The sequence below is a fragment of the Kogia breviceps genome, chromosome 4 (assembly GCF_026419965.1).
Source record: "Kogia breviceps isolate mKogBre1 chromosome 4, mKogBre1 haplotype 1, whole genome shotgun sequence".
Classification (NCBI taxonomy): Eukaryota; Metazoa; Chordata; class Mammalia; order Artiodactyla; family Physeteridae; genus Kogia; species Kogia breviceps.
This window is the reverse complement of record NC_081313.1, coordinates 119,742,805-119,764,559: the sequence shown is the minus strand read 5'-3', so window position 1 is coordinate 119,764,559 and position 21,755 is coordinate 119,742,805. Positions and strand designations below refer to the sequence as shown.

Sequence of the window (21,755 nt, the reverse complement as noted above, 5' to 3'; positions counted from 1 at the left end):
TGTGTACTTGTGACTAGACTGACTAGATCTAAAAGTGCTTTTAATGATGCTGCTTTCCGTAACAGAGTTCATTAAGAAACATGACTGATCTCACTTAAAAAAATCAGAAATTACCTTCTGAGACCAACAGGCATCAAAAAGTTGAGGTTCTCAGCAAGGGACTTCTAGCAAGTCAACTAACACTTCTGGGCCTCCATTTTCCCTTCTAGCCAGTGCCTAACACGGTGATAGGTATGTGGCCGGTGCCCAATAAATATTTGTTAAATAAACATGGAACGAGCAACTATGAAAAAAAAATGACTGTCAAAAAGTTCACACCAAAATGATGATGTGATGAAATGGAGCCAGTCAACCACATACTTGGAGCAGGAACAAACTTGGAAGCAGCTGGCTATACAGAGTGGCAGCTTCGTTTCAAGGAAGGAAGGAACTTTATGCACTCGTCAAGGGATAAACAAATTGTACATGAACAGCCTTGCAAAGGTCTCAAATATCAAAATAACACCTCGAGACAGCATCAAAGACATCAAGGGAAATGTCCAGTTATTCTCAAGTCACGTGTGACAACCAGCCTGGGAGAAGAAAGGAATGGCAGATAAAATAAGGAAATGTTTCTGCCAACCTATAACCTAAATCACGGACTGTCATGTTCTCTTGGTTGAACTTGGGTATGTGGCTTCGTTTCTCTGGGAAATACACTGATGGCACTCATCACACCTATTTACAGGACTGAGGTGAGGTTTAATTAGAGAATTGCTGCTATGGGTTTGGAATTTCTCAGAGAAAGAAATCACATAAACAGCATCTTCACTTCCAGCTTTCTCCCAGGTCTTTCTCCTGCTTTACGGGGACAGCTATGTATGGATAAGGCCACCAGAACAGAGGTACTCCTAAATTAGGCCAGTAGTAGCTAGCAGGGTAAACAAACTCTGACAGCTTAAAGGAAACAGGGAGCGGCACAGGCTATGGACATAATAGCATGGTGGGGATTCATGCCAGACTTAAATCTGATAGAGAATCTTACTGCCCCTTACAGGTGGCCTGCCTCATGTAGACAGAGTCCAGTATACTTAGGGTGGCTTGTACCTAAACCCTATGTATTTTAATACCAGTAATATGACGCTCAGGGCTTAGATGATATAGCTGAAGAATGATCAGAAGCTATAAATGCAAGCCATGATGGAAAGAGGACTGGGAAGTTATATAAATGGTGCCAGATTCAGGGAAATACATCTGATGCTCAATTTAGGTAATGGGCAGAGTCTGATTCATTCCGAAAAATGCTACTCCAGGGCTGGAAAAAGCCCAAGGAGTTAGAACTCCAATAATCAAAATTAGAAAAGGCAAACTTGCTTTTCTCACCTCTCCGTCACCCCCAAACTCACTTCTGAAGTTTCTCCCCTCGACTGTATATTCAATGTGCTAACAAGGCCCTTAGTAATCTGACTTGGTTTCGCTTTTATTCTATGACAGTCTCATGAGTGTTTATGTGGGTAGTTTACATGCAGAATATGAGGGATTAGGTAATACTTATTTTGGGACACTGACTGTTCTTTGAAATAGAAAAATCTATTCCTTTCCCCTTAAAACTGTGGTGAAAAGAAAACTTACTTGCTGCTTTGATGAAACTTCTTTGAAACTGGTACATCATGAGTGGTCCTGGAAGCATTCTGAAATAAAAGGATACACACTAGTCAGCTTAATGAAAACAATCCTATTCTCGCTACCTAGCAGCCTAGAGACGGCCAGACTGTATTACATTTCTCAAAGACAAAGATCACAGGCAAACAACAGCAACTCAGTTTAGTCCAACTTAGTTTCCCTTTTGAAAGGGTCCTGAGATTTCAACCTGAAATGTTCATTCTTTCTCCTTTTTAAGGGAATGGGTACAACTTATGTCTCATAGAGTCACGACCAGAAAAGTGCTAATGCAAAAGTCTAGCACAAACTGAGAGATTTCCTTTTCAGTCAGTGACTCGCCCTCCACAAGAGCATTTTAAGATGTGTCTGAGAAACAGGCAACCAACCCAACATTTGCAATCACCTGCTCTTAAACTCTCATCTTCCTGGCATCTTAGGCACTTCATCTGGATACACTATGCAAGACTTTTGTAGGTGTTTTTGTGGCAAATTCACTATGGAGTGTTGCTCCAGAATGCCAAAGGGCTAGAACGCTTAATATTAGGCATGATACAATCAAATTTTATCTGCTATTTAAAATATATTTATATTTTATACTTATTGTCCATTAGCTAATCAATATCAACATGCACAAATAAGTACCAGATACAAACCTCTACCATTTGGTTTTGTGTAAACTACAATGGTAGTATTTGGGATATGAATATGTTTAACTGTAAACTTGAGGGTTTTTTTACTGATAGTCTAAATGATAAGCTTCTCAACAGATGATTCTTGGTTCAGATTTTATTTTATTCTCATCGGATCCCCTGATTCAACTCTTAGTCATCACTTGCATGACATCTTACTCTTGACTCCAAGAGCCTTCCAGCAATTCCCCAACAGCCAATAACACCTCCATCACCAATTCCTTTTCTGTGGCTTTCGAGCCAACTAAATCTTGACAAACCTGTACAAATGCTTATGCAATTCGTGATTATAGTTCTTCTCTTTGTTTAAGACTAGACCCCCACTTTCCTGTGTGAGAAGAACTAGAGTGGAGAACTATTATACTCCTATACTTCACGTCCAGCATGGCTTTCAGTCTATTCGGGAAACTGAGATGTGAGCAGCTGGTCAATCACCCACTCCCTTAATAACCAAGGGAGGGGTGGGAGGTAGCAGGAATATTACACATATTATTACAAGGAAAGCAGTCTCCTCTCCAATGAAGTCATATTCTCCAATCTAAGCAGAAGGAGTCAAAAAGGAGAGCCATTAAGTTCTCATTTTTGAGGAGCAATGTCAGCAGTATACTCTATCTGTGCAAGGCGCAGAGCTCCCCAGATACGTAGGGTATGTAATCACGCATTCTCAACAGAATAGGATACGCAATTCCTTGTTTCTTTACCAGATTATTCAGGGATTGCAGGGAATACCACATTTGAGGTTCTGTTAAAGTCTAATCGTCATAGTGGCTTCTCAAAAAGAGCAAAGCTTCCTAAATCACTCATGGCACCACTGCACAATGGCAACCCATCAACTAGGGATGATTTATAATCGGTTTGACCAGCTGAGCTAATTGCACCCACACATAAGCTGTTTCCACATCTCAAACACCCACCCAACAGCTCTCTGGAGGCTGAAAATAAAACTTTCTTCCGATTGCATGATGACAAGCTGGCACCATGCCCCACAAATGGAAAGTCCCTACCTTAGGTAGGTTTTCAAAGCACTCGTGATGGTCTTTATCTCCCACTCGGCACAGATATCCGTTTCTGTTTCAGAAGCTGTTTTGGGGTCTAAAATGAAGAGAAGACAATGGGTAAAACAGAGCAGAAAATACAGCTAAAAAACAAGCATATATAAAAGCATTCAACTTCCCTACTAAACCAAGAAATCCAAAGTAAAAAAGGACACCTATTTTTTCCTCATTAAATTAGAAAAATGTTTAAAAATCCAAACATCTACTGCTGTCAAAAATGCAATGAAACTGATCCTCTAAGAAACTGCTGGAGGCAGATGAGATAAATGCAAGAGATTTGAAAAGCTATTTGGTAATACATATCAAGTCCTACAAAGGTTTATACAATTTGAAGCAGTAATCCCACTCCTCACAACCCATCCTCAGGAAATAAGATAAGGCACGAGAAAGTTACACATATCCCAAATGTTCAACATACACTGCTCTTGATAACAGCAGAACAAATTTTTTTTTAGCACAACAAATTTTAAAAGAACCACCTAAACAGCCCATGATAGAATGATTAAGTTCATCATGTTATATTCCTGATGGAATATCATGTTGCATTTATATGATAATGATAACTATATAGCAAAATGGAAAATGCCTGAATTATCATGTAATGTCAAGCAAAAAAAAAAATGATTTAAAAGTTTGTGAGAAACTCAAATGAACAAAGGCTGAAAGGAAATACTCTACAATGAAAAGAGTGGTGAGGTTAGAGTGGTAGAATTGTGGTTTTTATATTTTCTAAACTATGACTTGATTCTATTACCTTTCTATTTTAAATTGCCCTAAACCAAGACGTGCAACAAAACCACCATAATGATATCAACTCCTGATCATTTCTTCCTTTGTTTCCTCTTGTGTGGACTTCCAAACAAATGTGTGTTATTTCAGATAAATGTGTACTGTAAAAGAAGAAATAATCCTTGCAGTCTTTCTGAGAGGCACACAGGCAGGCGAGACTACGAGACAGAGGCTGAACTGTTTCACAAACCAGCAGACCTCTGTCTTCCGGCTGTCAAGGTGGTTGGAAGTAGAGTCTCTCAGGGCACTGAAGGGGGAATCCAGCTTCTGGAGATGTGCCTCCCAGCTCCTGTTCCTCTTTTCAGCTGGGCTGCTACCCTTTTCTCACACCTACTCAGGGGAGGCCCCACCCTTCCAGGGGTGGGGAATGAGATGTCTCTGGACCCCGGGACTGGTTCAGAGATGGTCCAAGACTGGGCAGCATGAAATCCAGGACTTTTCCAGGACAGGGGAAAAGACAGCTGCTGTCTCCTGCTGTGCGTGCACAGTGAGGCTACACTGCTGCTCTAGGTGCCACAGCCTGAAGCCTGAGAGGAGAACCTGACAGACACAGCCAAGGTGAGAGAGGCAGAGAGAGCAGGTCTGGGTGACAAGGTTTGAGCCCTTGCGTCTCGCCATGCCTTTTTAATCACGTAAGCCAATAAATTCCCTTTTTCCTGAAGCTAGTTGAGGTCAGGTTTTCCGTTTCTTATAATTCAGAGGTCTAAATGATATAGTAGAGACAGCCACCCAGACTGTCTCTTTCTGGACAGTCTCTGAAAAGAAAGAGGTTCCTTCTGCAGGGCCCACAGCCTTTCAGCTGAGAAGGGGAATGAGTCACAGGTGGGCACAATACATTTTCTATTAACTGGGAAAGAACCCACTTTCATCCTAGTAGGAAGAGGCCAAATAATCATGAGTGGCTTAAGGATTTAGGCCCTAATCCCCAAGTAAGGACACAAATCCAGCTGGTATCTACTGCTCTCAGTGTGTTCCCCTAACACACAATGCAAGATGAGAGGATAGGGCCCTGGTTCAATAAGTGTTTGGCTCCTAATGGCAGCATGGCTGTTTGTTTGCAGGTGATCCTGGGCAAATGAAGTCTGTCTTGTCACATGAAACAAACAAGGAAGAACCTAAAGAGCATGATTTTATTTCTAGGGCCACAGAATTGTAAACTCCAGAGTTCAATCACAGCAAATTTCTGAAAAGTAACAAAGTATGGTTTTCCAAATATCCAAAACCTCTCCAGCTTTAATTCTTTTCTTACTTTGCCATCTCCCACTCCTTTAATGGTTTCTTCCTGTGGAAGTGTATGTACCAAAAAACTTGGCTTAGTGTGACCTTTTTCCCTCTGCATCTCCAAGAAGCATGGAGAGCCGCCATAGTGCGTGGTTCCTGGACGTGAGACAAATGTTACTGTACATTTTTCTGTGGAACAAATCAACTTCTACCCAAGAAGAGTGAACAGGACACTAAACAAGCAACAGTTGGCAGGTCTGGGAGTTGTGAACTGTTCCATGAACCACATTTAGCAAACTAATGATTAGCCTCCACTTATTCAGGCTCTGTAACCATAGGAATACTGTACAACATTACAGAGAGGAGAGTCAAATTACAGCCCAGCTAAAGGGATTTTTATAGCACTGATGAGGCAAGGTTCATAACTTAATGTCCATTTTAATTCATTTAATGTCCACGCTAAATTGAATACAGCCTCCCAAGCTACCCCATTTTCAGAAACCACTGCCAATTGCCATCCCTCCCTATCGATGCTCCCTTCACTTACAGAAGCTTCCTGGCATATGATACAGAGACATATTTGACAATTTTCTTCAGAACTCAGTACATATCTCCTAACCAGGTCACCTGACCATTTTGGACTTAGTAACATTGACCAGAGCTACAGGAGCAGTCCAATGTACAGAAAGGCATCATGTGGATATAGTGAAATGAGTGCATTTCCTCCGCAAGCTACTCCCACATGAATTCAGAAAAACAGGAGATGTGGACTGGAAGTGGTGGTTACAAGGGGAAGTAGTCTTAGAAATGTCACACTGGATCAGACAACACCCAGGTCCACTGTTGTACTCCTGACAGAGACACTAAGGACCTTCTGGAGGAAGGGATTAGGAAAGTCGACTATGTACTCCTAAGCTCCTAATGACATACTATAATGTATCAAAACTAAAGTTGATGTGCCCTGAACCAAGATGGCGGAGTAGAAGGATGTGCTCTCACTCCCTCTTGCGAGAACACCACAATCACAACTAGCTGCTAGACAGTCATCATTGGACACTGGAACTCACCAAAAAAGATACCCCACATCCAAAGATAAAGGAGAAGCCACAATGAGATGGTAGGAGGGGCGCAATCACAGTAAAATCAAATCCCATAAGTGCTGGGTGGGTGACTCACAAACTGGAGGACAGTTATACCAGAGAAGTCCACCCACTGGAGTGAAGGTTCTGAGCCCCATGTCAGGCTTCCCAACCTGGGGGTCTGGCAATGGGAGGAGGAATTCCTAGAGAATCAGACTTTGAAGGCTAGTGTGATTTGATTGCAGGACTTCGACAGGACTGGGGGAAACAGAGACTCCACTCTTGGAGGGCACACACAAAGTAGTGTGCGCGTCAAGACCCAGGGGAAGGAGCAGTGACCCCAGGGGAGACTGAACCAGACCTACCTGCTAGTGTTGGAGGGTCTCCTGCAGAGGCGGGGGGCAGCTGTGGCTCACCACTGGGACAAGGACACTGGCAGGAGGATTTCTGGGAAATACTCATTGGCGAGAGCCCTCCCAAAGTCCACCATTAGCCCCACCAAAGAGCCCAGGTAGGCTTCAGTGTTGGGTTGCCTTGGGCCAAACAAGCAACAGGGAGGGAACCAAGATCCACCCATCAGAAGTCAAGCAGATTAAAGTTTAACTGAGCTCTGCCCACCAGAGCAACACCCAGCTCTACCTACCACCAGTCCCTCCCATCAGGAAACTTGTACAAGCATCTTAGATAGCCTCATCCACCAGAAGGCAGACAGCAGAAGCAAGAAGAACTACAATCCTGCAGCCTGTGGAACAAAAACCACATTCACAGAAAGACAGACAAGATGAACAGGCAGAGGGCTATCTACCAAATGAAGGAACACGATAAAACCCAGGAAAAACAATTAAATGAAGTGGAGATAGGCAACCTTCCAGAAAAAGAATTCAGAATAATGATAGTGAAGATGATCCAAGACCTCGGAGAAAGAATGGAGGCAAAGATCGAGAAGATGCAAGAAATATTTAACAAAGATCTAGAAGAATTAAAGAACAAACAAACAGAGATGAACAATACAATAACTGAAACGAAAACTACACTAGAAGGAATCAATAGCACAATAACTGAGACAGAAGAACGGATAAGTGACCTGGAAGACAGGATGGTGGAATTCACTGCTGCGGAACAGAGTAAAGGAAAAAGAATGAAAAGAAATGAAGATAGCCTAAGAGACCTCTGGGACAACATTAAACATAGCCACATTCACATTTAGGGGTACCAGAAGGAGAAGAGAGAGAGAAAGGACCTGAGAAAATATTTGAAGAGATTATAGTCAAAAACTTCCCTAACAAGGGAGAGGAAATAGCCACCCTAGTCCAGGAAGCGCAGAGAAGACATAACATTTATAAATATATATGCACCCAACATAGGAGTACCTCAATACATAAGGCAACTGCTAACAGCTATAAAAGAAGAAACCGACAGTAACACAATAATAGTGGGGGACTTTAACACCTCACTTACACCAATGGACAGATCATCCAAAATGAAAATACAAAAGGAAACACAAGCTTTAAATGACACAATAGACCAGATAGATTTAATTGGTATTTATAGGACATTCCATCCAAAACAGCAGATTACACTCTCTTCTCAAGGGCGCACCGAACATTATCCAGGATAGATGACATCTTGGGTCACAAACCAAGCCCCAGTAAATTTAAGAAAATTGAAATCATATCAAGCATCTTTTCTGACCACAACGCTATAAGAGTAGATATCAATTACAGGAAAAAACCTGTAAAAAATAGAAACACACAGAAGCTGAACAATACGTTACTAAATAACCAAGAGATCGCTGAAGAAATCAGAGGAAATCAAAAAATACCTAGAGACAAATGACAATGAAAACACGATGAGACAAAACCTATGGGATGCAGCAAAAGCAGTTCTAAGAGGGAAGTTTATAGTTATACAAGCCTACCTCAAGAAACAACTAAAATCTCAAATAAACAATCTAAACTTACACCTAAAGGAATTAGAGAAAGAAGAACAAACAAAACCCAAAGTTAGTAGAAGGAAAGAAATCATAAAGATCAGAGCAGAAATAAATGAAATAGAAACAAAGAAAACAATAGCAGGGATCAATAAAACTAAAAGCTGGTTCTTTGAGAAGATAAACAGAATTGATAAACCACTAGCCAGACTCATCAAGAAAAAGAGGGAGAAGACTCAAATCAATAAAATTAGAAATGAAAAAGAAGTTACAACAGACACCGCAACAGACATCCTACGAGACTACTACAAGAAACTCTATGCCACTAAAATGGACAACCTGGAAGAAATGGACAAATTCTTAGAAAGGTATAACCTTCCAAGACTGAACCAGGAAGAAATAGAAAATATCAACAGACCAATCACAAGTAATGAAATTGAAACTGTGATTAAAAATCTTCCAACAAACAAAAGTCCAGGAGCAGATGACTTCAAAGGTGAATTCTATCAAACATTTAGAGAAGAGCTAACACCCATCCTTCTCAAACTCCTCCAAAAAATTGTGGAGGAAGGAACACTCCCAAACTCATTCTGTGAGGCCACCACCACCCTAACACCAAAACCAAACAAAGATATCACAAAAAAAGAAAATTACAGACCAATATCACTGATGAATATAGATGCAAAAATCCTCAACAAAATACTAGCGCACAGAATCCAACAACACATTAAAAGGATCATACACCATGATCAAGTGGGATTTATCCCAGGGATGCAAGGATTCTTCAATATATGCAAATTAATCAATGTGATACACCATATAAGAAACTGAAGAAGAAAAACCATATGATCATCTCAGTAGATACAGAAAAAGCTTTTGACAAAATTCAACACCCATTTACAATAAAAACTCTCATGACACTGGGCATAGAGGGAACCTACCTCAACATAGTAAAGGCCATATACGACAAACCTACAGCAAACATCATTCTCAATGGTGAAAAACTGAAAGCATTTCCTCTAAGATCAGGAACAAGACAAGGTTGTCCACTGTCATCAATATTACTAACATAGTTTTGGAAGCCTTAGCCACGGCAATCAGAGAAGAAAAAGAATTAAAAGGAATACAAATTGGAAAAGAAGAAGTAAAACTGTCACTGTTTGCAGATGACATGGTACTATGCATAGAGAATCCTAAAGATGCCACCAGAAAACTACTAGAGCTAATCGATGAAATTTGGTAAAGTTGCAGGATACAAAATTAATGCACAGAAATCTCTTGCATTCCTATACACTCATGATGAAAAATCTAAAAGAGAAATTAAGGAAACACTCCCATTAACCACTGCAACAAAAAGAATAAAATACCTAGAAATAAACCTACCCAGGGAGACAAATGACCTCTTTGCAGAAAACTATAAGATACTGATGAAAGAAATTAAAGATGATACAAACAGATGGAGAGATATACCATGTTCTTGGATTGGAAGAATCAATAATGTGAAAGTGACTATACTACCCAAAGCAATCTACACATTCAATGCAATCCCTATCAAACTACCAATGGCATTTTTTACAGAACTAGAATAAAAAATTTTTAAATGTGTATGGAGACACAAAAGACTCCGAATAGCCAAAGCAGTCTTGAGGGAAAGAAACAGAGCTGGAGGAATCAGACTCCCTGACTTCAGACTATACTACAAAGCTACAGTACTCAAGACAATATGGTACTGGCACAAAAACAGAAACATAGATCAATGGCACAAGATAGAAAGCCAGAGATAAACCCATGCCCCTATGGTCAACTAATCTATGCCAAAGGAGGCAACGATATGCAATGGAGAAAAGACAGTCTCTTCAATAAGTGGTGCTGGGAAAACTGGACAGCTACATGTAAAAGAATGAAATTAGAACACTCCCTAACACCATACACAAAAATAAACCCAAAATGGATTAGAGACCTAAATATAAGACTGGACACTATAAAACTCTTAGAGGAAAACATAGGAAGAACAATCTTTGACATAAACCGCAGCAAGATCTTTTTTGATCCACTTCCTAGAGTAATGGAAATAAAAACAAAAATAAACAAGTCAGATGTAATGAAACTTCAAAGCTTTTGCACAGCAAAGGAAACCATAAACAAGATGAAAAGACAACCCTCAGAATGGGAGAAAATATTTGCAGACGAATCAACAGACAAAGGATTAATCTCCAAAATATATAAACAGCTCATGCAGCTCAATATTAAAAAAACAAACAACCCGGGCTTCCCTGGTGGCGCAGTGGTTGCGAGTCTGCCTGCCAATGCAGGGGACACGGGTTCGTGCCCCAGTCCGGGAAGATCCCACATGCCGCGGAGCGGCTGGGCCCGCGAGCCATGGCCGCTGAGCCTTCGTGTCCGGAGCCTGTGCTCCGCAACGGGAGAGGCCACAACAGTGAGAGGCCCGCGTACCGAAAAAAAAAAACAAACAAAAAAAACAACCCAATCCGAAACTGGGCAGAAGACCTAAATAGACATTTCTCCTAAGACAGATGGCCAAGAAGCACATGAAAAGCTGGTCAACATCACTAATTATTAGAGAAATGCAAATGAAAACTACAATGAGGTATCACCCCACACCAGTTAGAATGGGCATCATCAGAAAATCTACAAACAACAAATGCTGGAGAGGTTGTGGAGAAGAGGGAACTCTCTTGTATTGCTGGTGGAATGTAAACTGATACAGCGACTATGGAGAACAGTATGGAGGTTCCTTAAAAAACTAAAAATAAAATTGCCATATGATCCAGCAATCCCACTACTGGGCATATACCCAGAGAAAAACATAATTCAAAAAGACACATGCACCCCAATGTTCACTGCAGCACTATTTACAATAGCCAGGTCATGGAAGCCACCTAAATGCCCATCGACAGATGAATGGATAAAGAAGATGTGGTACATATATACAATGGAATATTACTCAGCCATAAAAAGGAATGAAATTGGGTCATGTGTTGAGACGTGGATGGATCTAGAAACTGCCATACAGAGTGAAGTAAGTCAGAAAGAGAAAAACAAATATCGTATATTAACACATATATGTGGAACCTAGAAAAATGGTACAGGTGAACTGGTTTGCAGGGCAGAAATTGAGACACAGATGTAGAGAACAAAGGTATGGACACCAAGGGTGGAAAGCGGCTGTAGGGTTGGGGTGGTGGTGTGCTGAATTGGGTGATTGGGACTGACATGTATACATTGATGTGTATAAAACTGATGACTAATAAGAACGTGCTGTATAAAAAAATAAATAAAATATAATTCAAAATTTTTTTAAAAATTTTGTTTTCTGTTCAACTGAGAAGGTAATATACGAACACGGCCCCCTCCAAAAAAATTCAAGCAAAACAAATAGATAAACATCAAAAAGTAACGCTTTCCTGTGCTAAAGATGACTCAATACTGGTTTTGTGCATGTATGCAATCTCTAACAGTATGTACATAAACAAGCAGTTTTATGAATATGTACAGCTTTCTAAAAACACAAATGGAAGTACATTATAGATGTCGTTCTGTGCACTGCTATTTTCATTTAACAATATCTTAAGAAACTGTTCCATATAAGTACACTACCTTACAGTACTTCACTGTACCATGGTTAATGCCCCCATTCATGGAGATGAAGGTTGTTCACTGGTTGTTGCTATGGTTAACAATGATATAAACCACTGTTCCCTTGTATATGTCTTACCTAGAGAAAAAAATTCCTATAAGTGGAATTTCTGACTCAAAAAGTATGTGCATTTTTAATTTGGAAAGCTACTGCTCAACTAACCTCTCAAAGGCTGTACCATTACATTTAAGCATGAGTGTGACTCCTTCCTCAAATCCTTGACAACAATGTGTAATCAAACACTTTGAACTTAGTCAATCTGATAGGTTAAAAAAAAAGTCATCTGCTTTAATTTGCATTTTTTACTGAGGAGAAAAATTGAGAATCCTCTCCTATGTGTGTGTTTTAAAGTCAAGTTTACTGAGATATACTCAACCTTTTAAAGTATACACTTCCATAATTTTTGACAAATACATATATAGTCATGGGGTAACCACCACCAGAATCAAGATGTAAGTCAATGTCATCACCTCCCCCCCAAAAAATTCCCCTGTGCCTCTTTCTCCATAGCCAATCCCCTCTCCCTCCATTTCTAGCCCCTGGCAACCACTTTCCATAGCATAATACTTGTGAAATCCATCCATTTTGATCCTTTTATTACTGAGTACTATTCAATTTTATGGACATATCCATTGACTAGTTGGTACACTTTGGGTTGTTTCCAGTTTCTGGCTGTTACAAATAAAGCAGCTGTAAATATTTGCATTCAGGTCTTATGGACTACATTTTCATCTCTTGGATAAATACCTAGGAGTGGAACTGGGTACAAATATGTAGGAGTGGGTCATATGATAAATATGTTTAACTTTATCAAAACTTCCAAATGGTTTTCCAAAACAGTTGGGCCATTTTGCATTCCCACCAGCCAATAGGAGAACTCTAGTTGCTTCACATCTTCATCAACACATGATATGGTCATGTGTTTAATTTTGAAATTTTAACTATTGTAGTAGGTGTGTAGAAATAACTCATTGTTAAAATTTGCTTTTCCTTAATGATTACTGATGTTGGTCATCTTTTCATGTACTTTTTGGCCATCTGGGTATTTTCTTTGGTGAACTGTTTGTTCAAATCTTGTGTGCATTTTAGAAACTGGGGTGGTTACGTTCTGACTACTGAATTGCAAGAGTTATTTTTAATACATTCTGGATACAAATCATTTACAGATATATATTTTACAAATATTTTCTCTCATAGCTTGTCTTCTCTTTCTTAATATATTTTTAGGAGCAGAGCTTTTTTTAATTTGGGTAAAGTTCAGTTTATCAGATTTTTCTTTTATGGTTCCTGCTTTGTGTGTTTTCTTCTTGAAGTTTAATAGTTTTATCTCTTAGGTTTAGGACCATAATATATTTTGAGTTAGTTTTTGTATACAGTTTAAGATAAGGGTTGAATTTATTTTTTTCTCATACGGATGTCCAATTGTACTAGTACCACTTGTTGAAACAAATGTCCTTTCCCTATTGAATTACTCTGACACCTTTATCACAGATCAATTGATCATATATGAGTGGGTCCTATTTCTAGATTCTCCTGTCTGTTCCACTGATCTATATGTCATTCCAAAGAAAATATCGTCTTGCTTTCCTGCATTTAAACATTAGTTGTATTTTGTTTGTCTTTTTCTAAAATCTTCTTGAACGTTTCACATCCTCCATCTCCATTACATCTTTGAGGAAGTTGTTCATGTACGTATACTATCCTCTGTGTAAATTAAAACTTCTTTTTAGTTATCCTACAGGCAATTCTTGCAAGGCTAGATTTAATATTTAGCAATTTGATAAGCAAATCTGCTTATCAAACTTTTTCTGTTTATAAAAGTTGTACCTCTTAAAAACTTTAAACACCTTCCATATCTAGTACCTATGAATCCATAGTACTTACAGCCACTTCTGTTCTGAGATCCAAAGCTACTCCTGTCTCAAGTGTCTGTCTTAGGAGAACCTGCCTGAAGCATCCCTTCCTATAAGCAAAGATGACAGTGGGAAGAGCAGACAGGAAGGTGAGCATCCATCTGTGGTCTCCACTCTCTGGGAAGTCCAGATTGTGGTTAGTTAATAGTGACCTTACTAGTTCCCAGAAGGATCAATCCTTCATCCAAGCAGACTACTCTCTCCCAGTCCTGGTCATCATTTGTCTGCTCCCCTTTACTGGTGGCTAAAATTGGAAGTATACAACATGCATGACTCTGCTGCTTCCATGAGGCTAGTCTTCAAACCTTGGGGCTGTTTCTACAAGCCTTTAGGTCTTAGAAGTTGTCATGAAAAATATCTATTACTTTAGGGTTTCTTAGGGAGGAAGCTCTTGCTTGCTTTTATTTATGCTGCGCTGTGAAAGGGTGTGAGAAATGAAGGTCCCAGAGGAGTCAGAAGGATGGTTCATGGCTGGATCAGATAACAGTGGGTGAGGCATGCTACTGTAACTTAGTGCTTTAAAGCATCGCAATTTAATACCTTCCGTGTGTTCTCTATAGCACCAACCTTACTTTAAACATTAGTAAAACAAACAAACAAAAAAAAAAATCAAAGCAAAACCAGAAAAAGTTACAGGATAAGAAGAGAAAAAATAACAACACTAAATTTGCATTCCTTCACCACCACTGTGAGAAACTAATAAAGACACACACACATACACACACAAAGGGACAGAAAGTTTCAACAGCACAGAAAATGAGGCTCACAGTGAACATTCTGCCTGTCCCCAGAGGAATATCCATCAGGCAAAGCTCAGGTGAAGCCCAGAGGAAGACCCACCTGGGGGAACAATGTGATAGGCGACGGCCTTCCGCCCACCCTAAAGTATAGCCGAAGCCACACCAGGGAGGGATGCCATGCTGCACTGCTCCTACCCAACCAGAGCACAGCTCAGTATCCTGAGATTACCATCTGGGCAGTGAAATGAGACTGGGAAAGAAGTGGAGGGGTGTCTGCTTATATAAAGGGAAGTGAATTCAGAAGGGGAAAATCCTAGAAGAAACATGAGAGTGACAAGTGAAGAACCACAGCACACTTCAGATTAACCAGGAAGTAACTCCACTTCTCCCAGAACCATGACCAAATAGCAGAACCATGAGAAATCTTTTCATGAGTACAGGTAGGTCCACACTAAATGAAAGATTTAAGAGCGCCAGAAAGTTGGACGGAACCATGTACAACAGTGCTCTAATATCATGTGAGAGGACGATTCTAACAGGACTCAGGAAAACTGCAGCAAAGCAAGGAGAATCTACCCACAGTGAAGTTAACTGCAAAGATTTATAAACGTCTCTGTGTTCAGGTTTAATGAAAAAGAAGATTTAAAAAGCTGATAAAATACTTGTTTTCATGAAACACAGAAACCAAAGCACTCTAAAAACATTTCAGAAAGCATCTGTTCTGTATTATAAATAAAATTCAGAAAAATATGGATGTTGTGAAATAAGAAATCAAAGCAAAAAAAGAAACAGACAAATAATAAAGGTGATAGCTGAAAGGCAGAAATAAAAAGAGCTAAATAAGTTAGTAAAAACACTGAAAATTCAATTATGAAATTAAAATTTGCATTATAAGCAGCAAAAAAAAAATCAGCCCAAAAGAAATTTAAATAAATGGCATGGATATAGGGTGCAAGTTTTAGAATTTTGCTATAATGCAAAAGAATCAAGAGAAAAACAAACATTAAAAGATGAAAAATGAAGACAATTTATTTTTTTAAAGACTGAGAATTGCAGAATAACAAACAGAAAAAGAATTTGTTTTCCTTTAGAAAAATACATGTGAATACTCCTTCACTGGACCCCAACATGCATAAGAGAATGACTATATGGTGATATTTAAAGTAGTGGAAAGGGAGAAATTCTCTCCTTACATGGTTATTTGTCAATCAGATAAGTATTTGAGGAAAAGGAGAGTTAGTTTCCTTTTTGCATGAATATATTCCAGATGGATTTTAAGGAAAATAAAGTTTTTGTAGTCCTGAAATGGGTAAGGTCTTTTAGGCCATAATCCATCTACGAAAGAGACTAACTTCATGAAAATTGTAAATATTCATAAGACAAAACAAAAACCAAAGTACCCTAAATAAAGTTCAAGATGATAATCTGAAAAAAAAATATTGGTAACATAGCCTCCATACCTAAAAAAGGTCTTAAATTCAAAAGATGAATACATCAATAGAAAAATAGGGAAAGAACACAAACTGGCAATTCATGAAAGAATAAAAATCGGCAAGAAACATAGGAAAAATGGCCAGCCTCCACCAGAATTATTTTTTTTAAATACTTATAATTTAAGGGCTTCCCTGGTGGCACAGTGGTTGAGAATCCGCCTGCCGATGCAGGGGACACAGGTTCGTGCCCCGGTCCGGGAAGATCCCACATGCTGCGGAGCGGCTGGGCCCGTGAGCCATGGCCGCTGAGCCTGCGCGTCCAGAGCCTGTGCTCCGCAACAGGAGAGGCCACAACAGTGAGAGGTCCGTGTACCACAAAAACCAAAAAAAAAAAAAAAAAAAAAACTTATAATTTAAATGCAAAAAAGTAATAGAGTATGGCAAGGATGTGTGTGGTAAAGGACACTCACCTCAGACTTTGCTGACAGCAAATTTGGGAATATCAATTAAAGGCCTTGAAAACATAGTACATACCTTGACCCAGAAATTCAACATCTTAAAATAAACCCTACGGAAATAATTAAATATGCATATAAAAATTAAAAATAGGGACTTCCAGGCTTCCCTGGTGGCGCAGTGGTTGAGAGTCTGCCTGCCGATGCAGGGGACGCGGGTTCGTGCCCTGGTCCGGGAGGATCCCACATCCCGCGGAGTGGCTGGGCCCCTGAGCCATGGCCGCTGAGCCTGCGCGTCCGGAGCCTGTGCTCCGCAACGGGAGAGGCCACAACAGTGAGAGGCCCGCGTACCGCAAAAAAAAAAAAAAAAAAAAAAACAAACGAACACAGGGTCTTCCCTAGTGGCGCAGTGGTTAAGAATCCACCTGCCAATGCAGGAGACATGGGTTCAAGTCCTGGTCTGGGAAGATCCCACATGCCGCGGAGCAACTAAGCCATGCGCCACAACTACTGAAGCCCACGTGCCTAGAGCCCATGCTCCTCAACAAGAGAAGCCACTGCAAAGAGAAGCCCGCGCACTGCAACAAAGAGTAGTCCCTGCACGGCAACGAAGACCCAACGCAGCCAAAAGTAAATATAAATAAATAAATAAATTTATTTTAAAAATTAAAAATAACAGCAGCTAACATTTAATGACTAACATGTGGAGGCTCTGGACTCAGCAACCCACATGCATCTTTTCATTTAATCCTCCCATTATTACAGAGGCAGAGGCTATTACTACAGATAATTAGATAGAAGACTAGACGGGCTTAAATAATTTGTGTAAAGTCAAATGGACAAGCAGTTTAATTATAACTTGCTTAACTCCAAAATGTACACTCTAAACCTCTGCTATCCTGTCCCATAGGGATGTTCACCTGAGTGCTTTCTAGAATGATGAAGAACTGAAATCAGTCTATGGATCTGGGAATAGGGGTCTGACCTACACAATACATGACCCAAAAAAGTTACATTTTAGAGGAACCTGAGTAACATAAAATAGACACTGTATTGTTATGTGAAAGAAGACTGCTAAAAGCAGTATATATGCACAGTGTGATTCCAATTTGTATTTTTTATGTTATATGATAGAATATTATATTTAAAAGGTGACAGTCATATGATGAAATAGTCAGTAAAGACTGTCTCTGGTCTGCCCGACTTTTATTTTTCTTCTTTCTACTTTTTCTATTTCTCCAAATTTGCTACTATGACCACTCATAACTTTTAATCAGAAAAAGGTATTTAAAATCTATACAGGGGACTTCCCTGGTGGCACAGTGGTTAAGAATCCACCTGCCAATGCAGGGGACGTGGGCTCGAGCCCTGGTCGAGGAAGATCCCACATGCCACGGAGCAACTAAGCCCATGCACCACAACTACTGAGCCTGCGCTCTAGAGCCCGTGAGCCACAACTACTGAGCCCATGTGCCACAACTACTGAAGTCCGCATGCATAGAGCCTGTGCTCCGCAACAAGAGAAGCCACCGCAAAGAAGAGAGGCTCCCACTTGCCGCAACTAGAGAAAGCCCGCACAGCAACGAAGACCCAATGTAGCCAAAAATAAATTAATTTTAAAAAAATCTCTTATAAAAAACTATACAGGGAGAGACAGACATGTACTGAACATGCATAGACAGAGCTCTCTATATTTTTAAAATGTTGAGCTAAACTTTAGAAAGGTTTATCTTTACTTAACATATGGAGGGAGAAAAAGTAAACAAATAAACTTCACACGTGGAAGCCACTCTATTTCGAGGAATCTACAAGTCCTCCTCCTCTTCACTCTTCAAAGACTAACGACCTCTGTTGCCAGGAGGAAGGGATGAGGGGCAGCACTTGGTATGACACTAGCAGGAGGCCACACCACATATGTTATGAGAAATTCTGGCAAGCTTTCTTAAGGAATCCTAATCAGCAAAATACGATGTTTTCATAGTCTGGCTCTTCTATTCTTCCTCCTACCTAAAGTCCCCCAATGTATCAAGAGTACACAAAGCCAACTCCAAGTGATCAAAGGAAGCCTCTGGTTTTACTTAATTCTAATTCATATTTTCAGTAATAAAAATGCACTATTCCATTTCTGAGATACTGACCAATAATCCAAATCTTAGTACCCGGTACATAATAGGGCATCCAGTGAATATAGAACCCAGAATAGGGAATGAATGGTTCACACTCAGCCCAGCCATGTCAGGGAGAGGCTTTGGAGTACAGGAGCCATATTTTTTTACACTCTTGGCTAACCCAGTATAGTATAAGTACCAAGAACTGATGAAGATGAGAGCATGTTCACAAAGGGGAAGGGAGATAGGGCTCTACCTTCAGGTCTGGAGTTTCTCTGGCCTAATGGGTGATCCCTCAATTCCAAGATCTCATGTTTAACTTAATGGATCCCTCAATTCCAAGATCTCATGTTTAACTATCTCATGTTTAACTTAATTGATAGTAAGAATCCCAGATACCATTCGCAACACTTTTGATTAGATCTTGCACTGTGGTCATCTCTCAGCTCTGGTTGAACCTCAGTTTGGGATCCAGTCTATCTGTAATGTCCTCCTGGCAGAGACAGCTGGTCTTGTGACTTTTCAGCTGCTAGTTTTTATTTCTCATGACATTTCTGAGATGTTCATGATTATTTTGTCTGTCCCTAGGAAAACTGAGGAAGAGAACAGGACAAATATCTTGTTCAAAGGTCACTAAGGGAAGTGATAAAAACAAGATCTTTTCATACCACTCTTTGCTTAGCACAAATGAGCTAAGATGGTTCTTTTTTAAATTAGCAAACCCGTCTAAAATGTCGTATTTCTTTTCATTAGTGTCACCTTACATAATCATCTGCTGCCTCTGAAATCTCTCTGCCCCTTTGACTCCCCTGTATCTAGTTGGTTACAAAGTCCCATTGATTCTCTTTCTCCAGTCATTTTGAGCCTGTCCTTTTTTCCTGACCTCAGAGCAGCTATCTGGTTCAGCCATTGATCAGGTATGCTCTGCCTAATCTATCCCAACTTTCTTCTTCCTCCATGTGATTCCATGATCAGATGTGTGCTCCACACTGCTGCCAGCATTATCCTCCTAAAACTAGCATCTGATAGAGTTACAACTATGTTGGACATACTTTTTTAAAAAAATCACCCAGTAGCATTATTTCAGAAAAGCACTCCTCCATCATTGTATTAATAATCCTGCTCAGTCCCCAGGGTTCTATGGACTAACCCCTCACACACCCTACTCGCCCCACCACCACCAACCTCCTAGAGGTGGCATGGGATCACCAGAGACAGGCACAGGATCCAGGCCATCGGGATCAATCTTCTGTACGTCATGTGATTGGCCTGAGACTGTGAAATGAATCATGTGAATGGCCCCCATATGGACTAATCAAAGTCCACCCTGGGACCTTCTGTCAAAACCGTCAAGAAAGACACTATCCTTTCAGTGATACAAGCTTCAAGGACCACTGAGGCTGGATTATCTGGGACCTTCCCACAGAGAATATAGTCAATATGAAGACAAGTAGAGCTTACAAATAATGAGAAGCCAGAAGAAACGAGTGGAAAAGCCTCCAACAAATGTGGAGTCACCAGACCCTGCCATGCTTCTGCCATCTTGGACTCACCAGTAATGTGAACAAATAAATGACTACTCTGAATTGTCTTCTTGACACTTTTGTGTAAAAAAAGTACTAACACATACAACTCCACTACTTTGAAATTTTAATAGCATCTTACTTCCTACAGAGAAAAAAAACCCCTAACTCCTTAGCACAATATTCAAGTTCCTCAACCAAAGGGGCCACTTCAGCTTTTCAGCTTTCACTCTCCTGTTCCAGCCTCAACTACTTTCAAATATTAAAATAATAATAATAATACTAGTGAAATCAGTACCCTTGGTTCATGACATGTCCTGAATCTGAATTATTCTTCTTTTCTCTCTTTCACTACTCCATCTTCTAGATCCAGCTCCCACTGGGTGCCAGCATCATATTTTACATTACAGCTTTCACATACATGCATAACTCCCCCTACCTGGATACTCTGCAAACAAAGAATGACTCTTTCTAAAGTTTCATCTCTAGCACCCGACAATCTGCTTCAGAGAGCAGACACTCCACAAATGTTTGCTGCTCTGATTGGAAATGAAAGACTGAGGATTGATACCTGTTAGATTCTTCATTCTTTCTTACATTAGAAGTTTTCAAAAATTAATCGTATCACCGTACAATGCAGCAACTGCACTCTTGGGCATTTATCCCACAGAAACAAATTAATCTTCATACAAAAACCTGTACACAGTGTTTACAGCAGCATTATTCACCCCAGACTAGAAATAACCCAGCTGTCCTTCAAAGGGTGAATGGCTAAACAAACTGATCTCACTGCAACTACCATACATGAGACTTTTGCTTACAAGAGGCAAGTAGCTCTCTCGAAAAGAGATAGTTTTTCTGATCAACATGAGAGACGAGATTTCTATACATATGAAAATTATTTTCAGAAACTGGGATGGCAAAAAAAAAAAAAAAGACAAATACTAACAAAGAGAAGTGTCCCTGCCCAAAACACTGAGCAGGGACCCTGAGCGACAGTCTATCTCTAACAGTGCATGGCTAGGCTTCCATGGGGATGAGTAACAGCCACGGATCTGTGAAATCTGATCTGTTTGCCATTTAGATACACGTGACTCACTGAGGCTGCCTGCATTCATATCTAAAAATACAGAAAATCTGCAGCCTAGGCAAATTTGGCTCATTGGCTCACGGGTTTTTGATTCAAATGCTGCACATTTAGAGATAGTGGTTTTATATTTATACCAGCCAGCTGCAAAGGAGCTTCTGTTGCTCAAATGACAGAGACTAGGTGGAAATCTAGAAGCAAAGAGGATCAGAAGACTTATCTGCTTCTACACATTTTATCTGGGAGTCATGGGATGACACCTCCTCAGTCACTAGGAACATGAGATCTGCGGTCCTCTACAGGCTAGAAGGATGAGCTTCCTTGGGCAATGGGTGTGCCCCGTGAAATGCTGGTCTCCAAAGAGGACAGAGGGAGTCATGAGCTATTAAAGACAGAGTAGGGTGTGGCGGTCACATGAGTGGTGGAACACTACT

The 21,755-nt window shown here is 40.1% G+C and overlaps 1 protein-coding gene across 6 annotated transcripts in view; it reads right to left on the bottom strand.

Moving 5' to 3' along the window:
- ARHGAP26 (Rho GTPase activating protein 26) overlaps positions 1-21,755 on the bottom strand; it is a 470,919-nt gene that overhangs the window by 168,468 nt on the left and 280,696 nt on the right. For all 6 annotated transcript variants that reach the window (XR_010840265.1, XM_059062235.2, XM_059062236.2 and 3 more), the window contains exons 15-16: positions 3,335-3,422; positions 1,612-1,670 (exon numbers count right to left, since the gene is read on the bottom strand). Coding sequence is in view for 5 of the 6 variants with exons in the window: in XM_059062235.2 (XP_058918218.1) it covers positions 1,612-1,670; positions 3,335-3,422 (147 nt within the window). In the remaining variant the exon portion in view is untranslated. The remainder of the gene's footprint in view (positions 1-1,611; positions 1,671-3,334; positions 3,423-21,755) is intronic.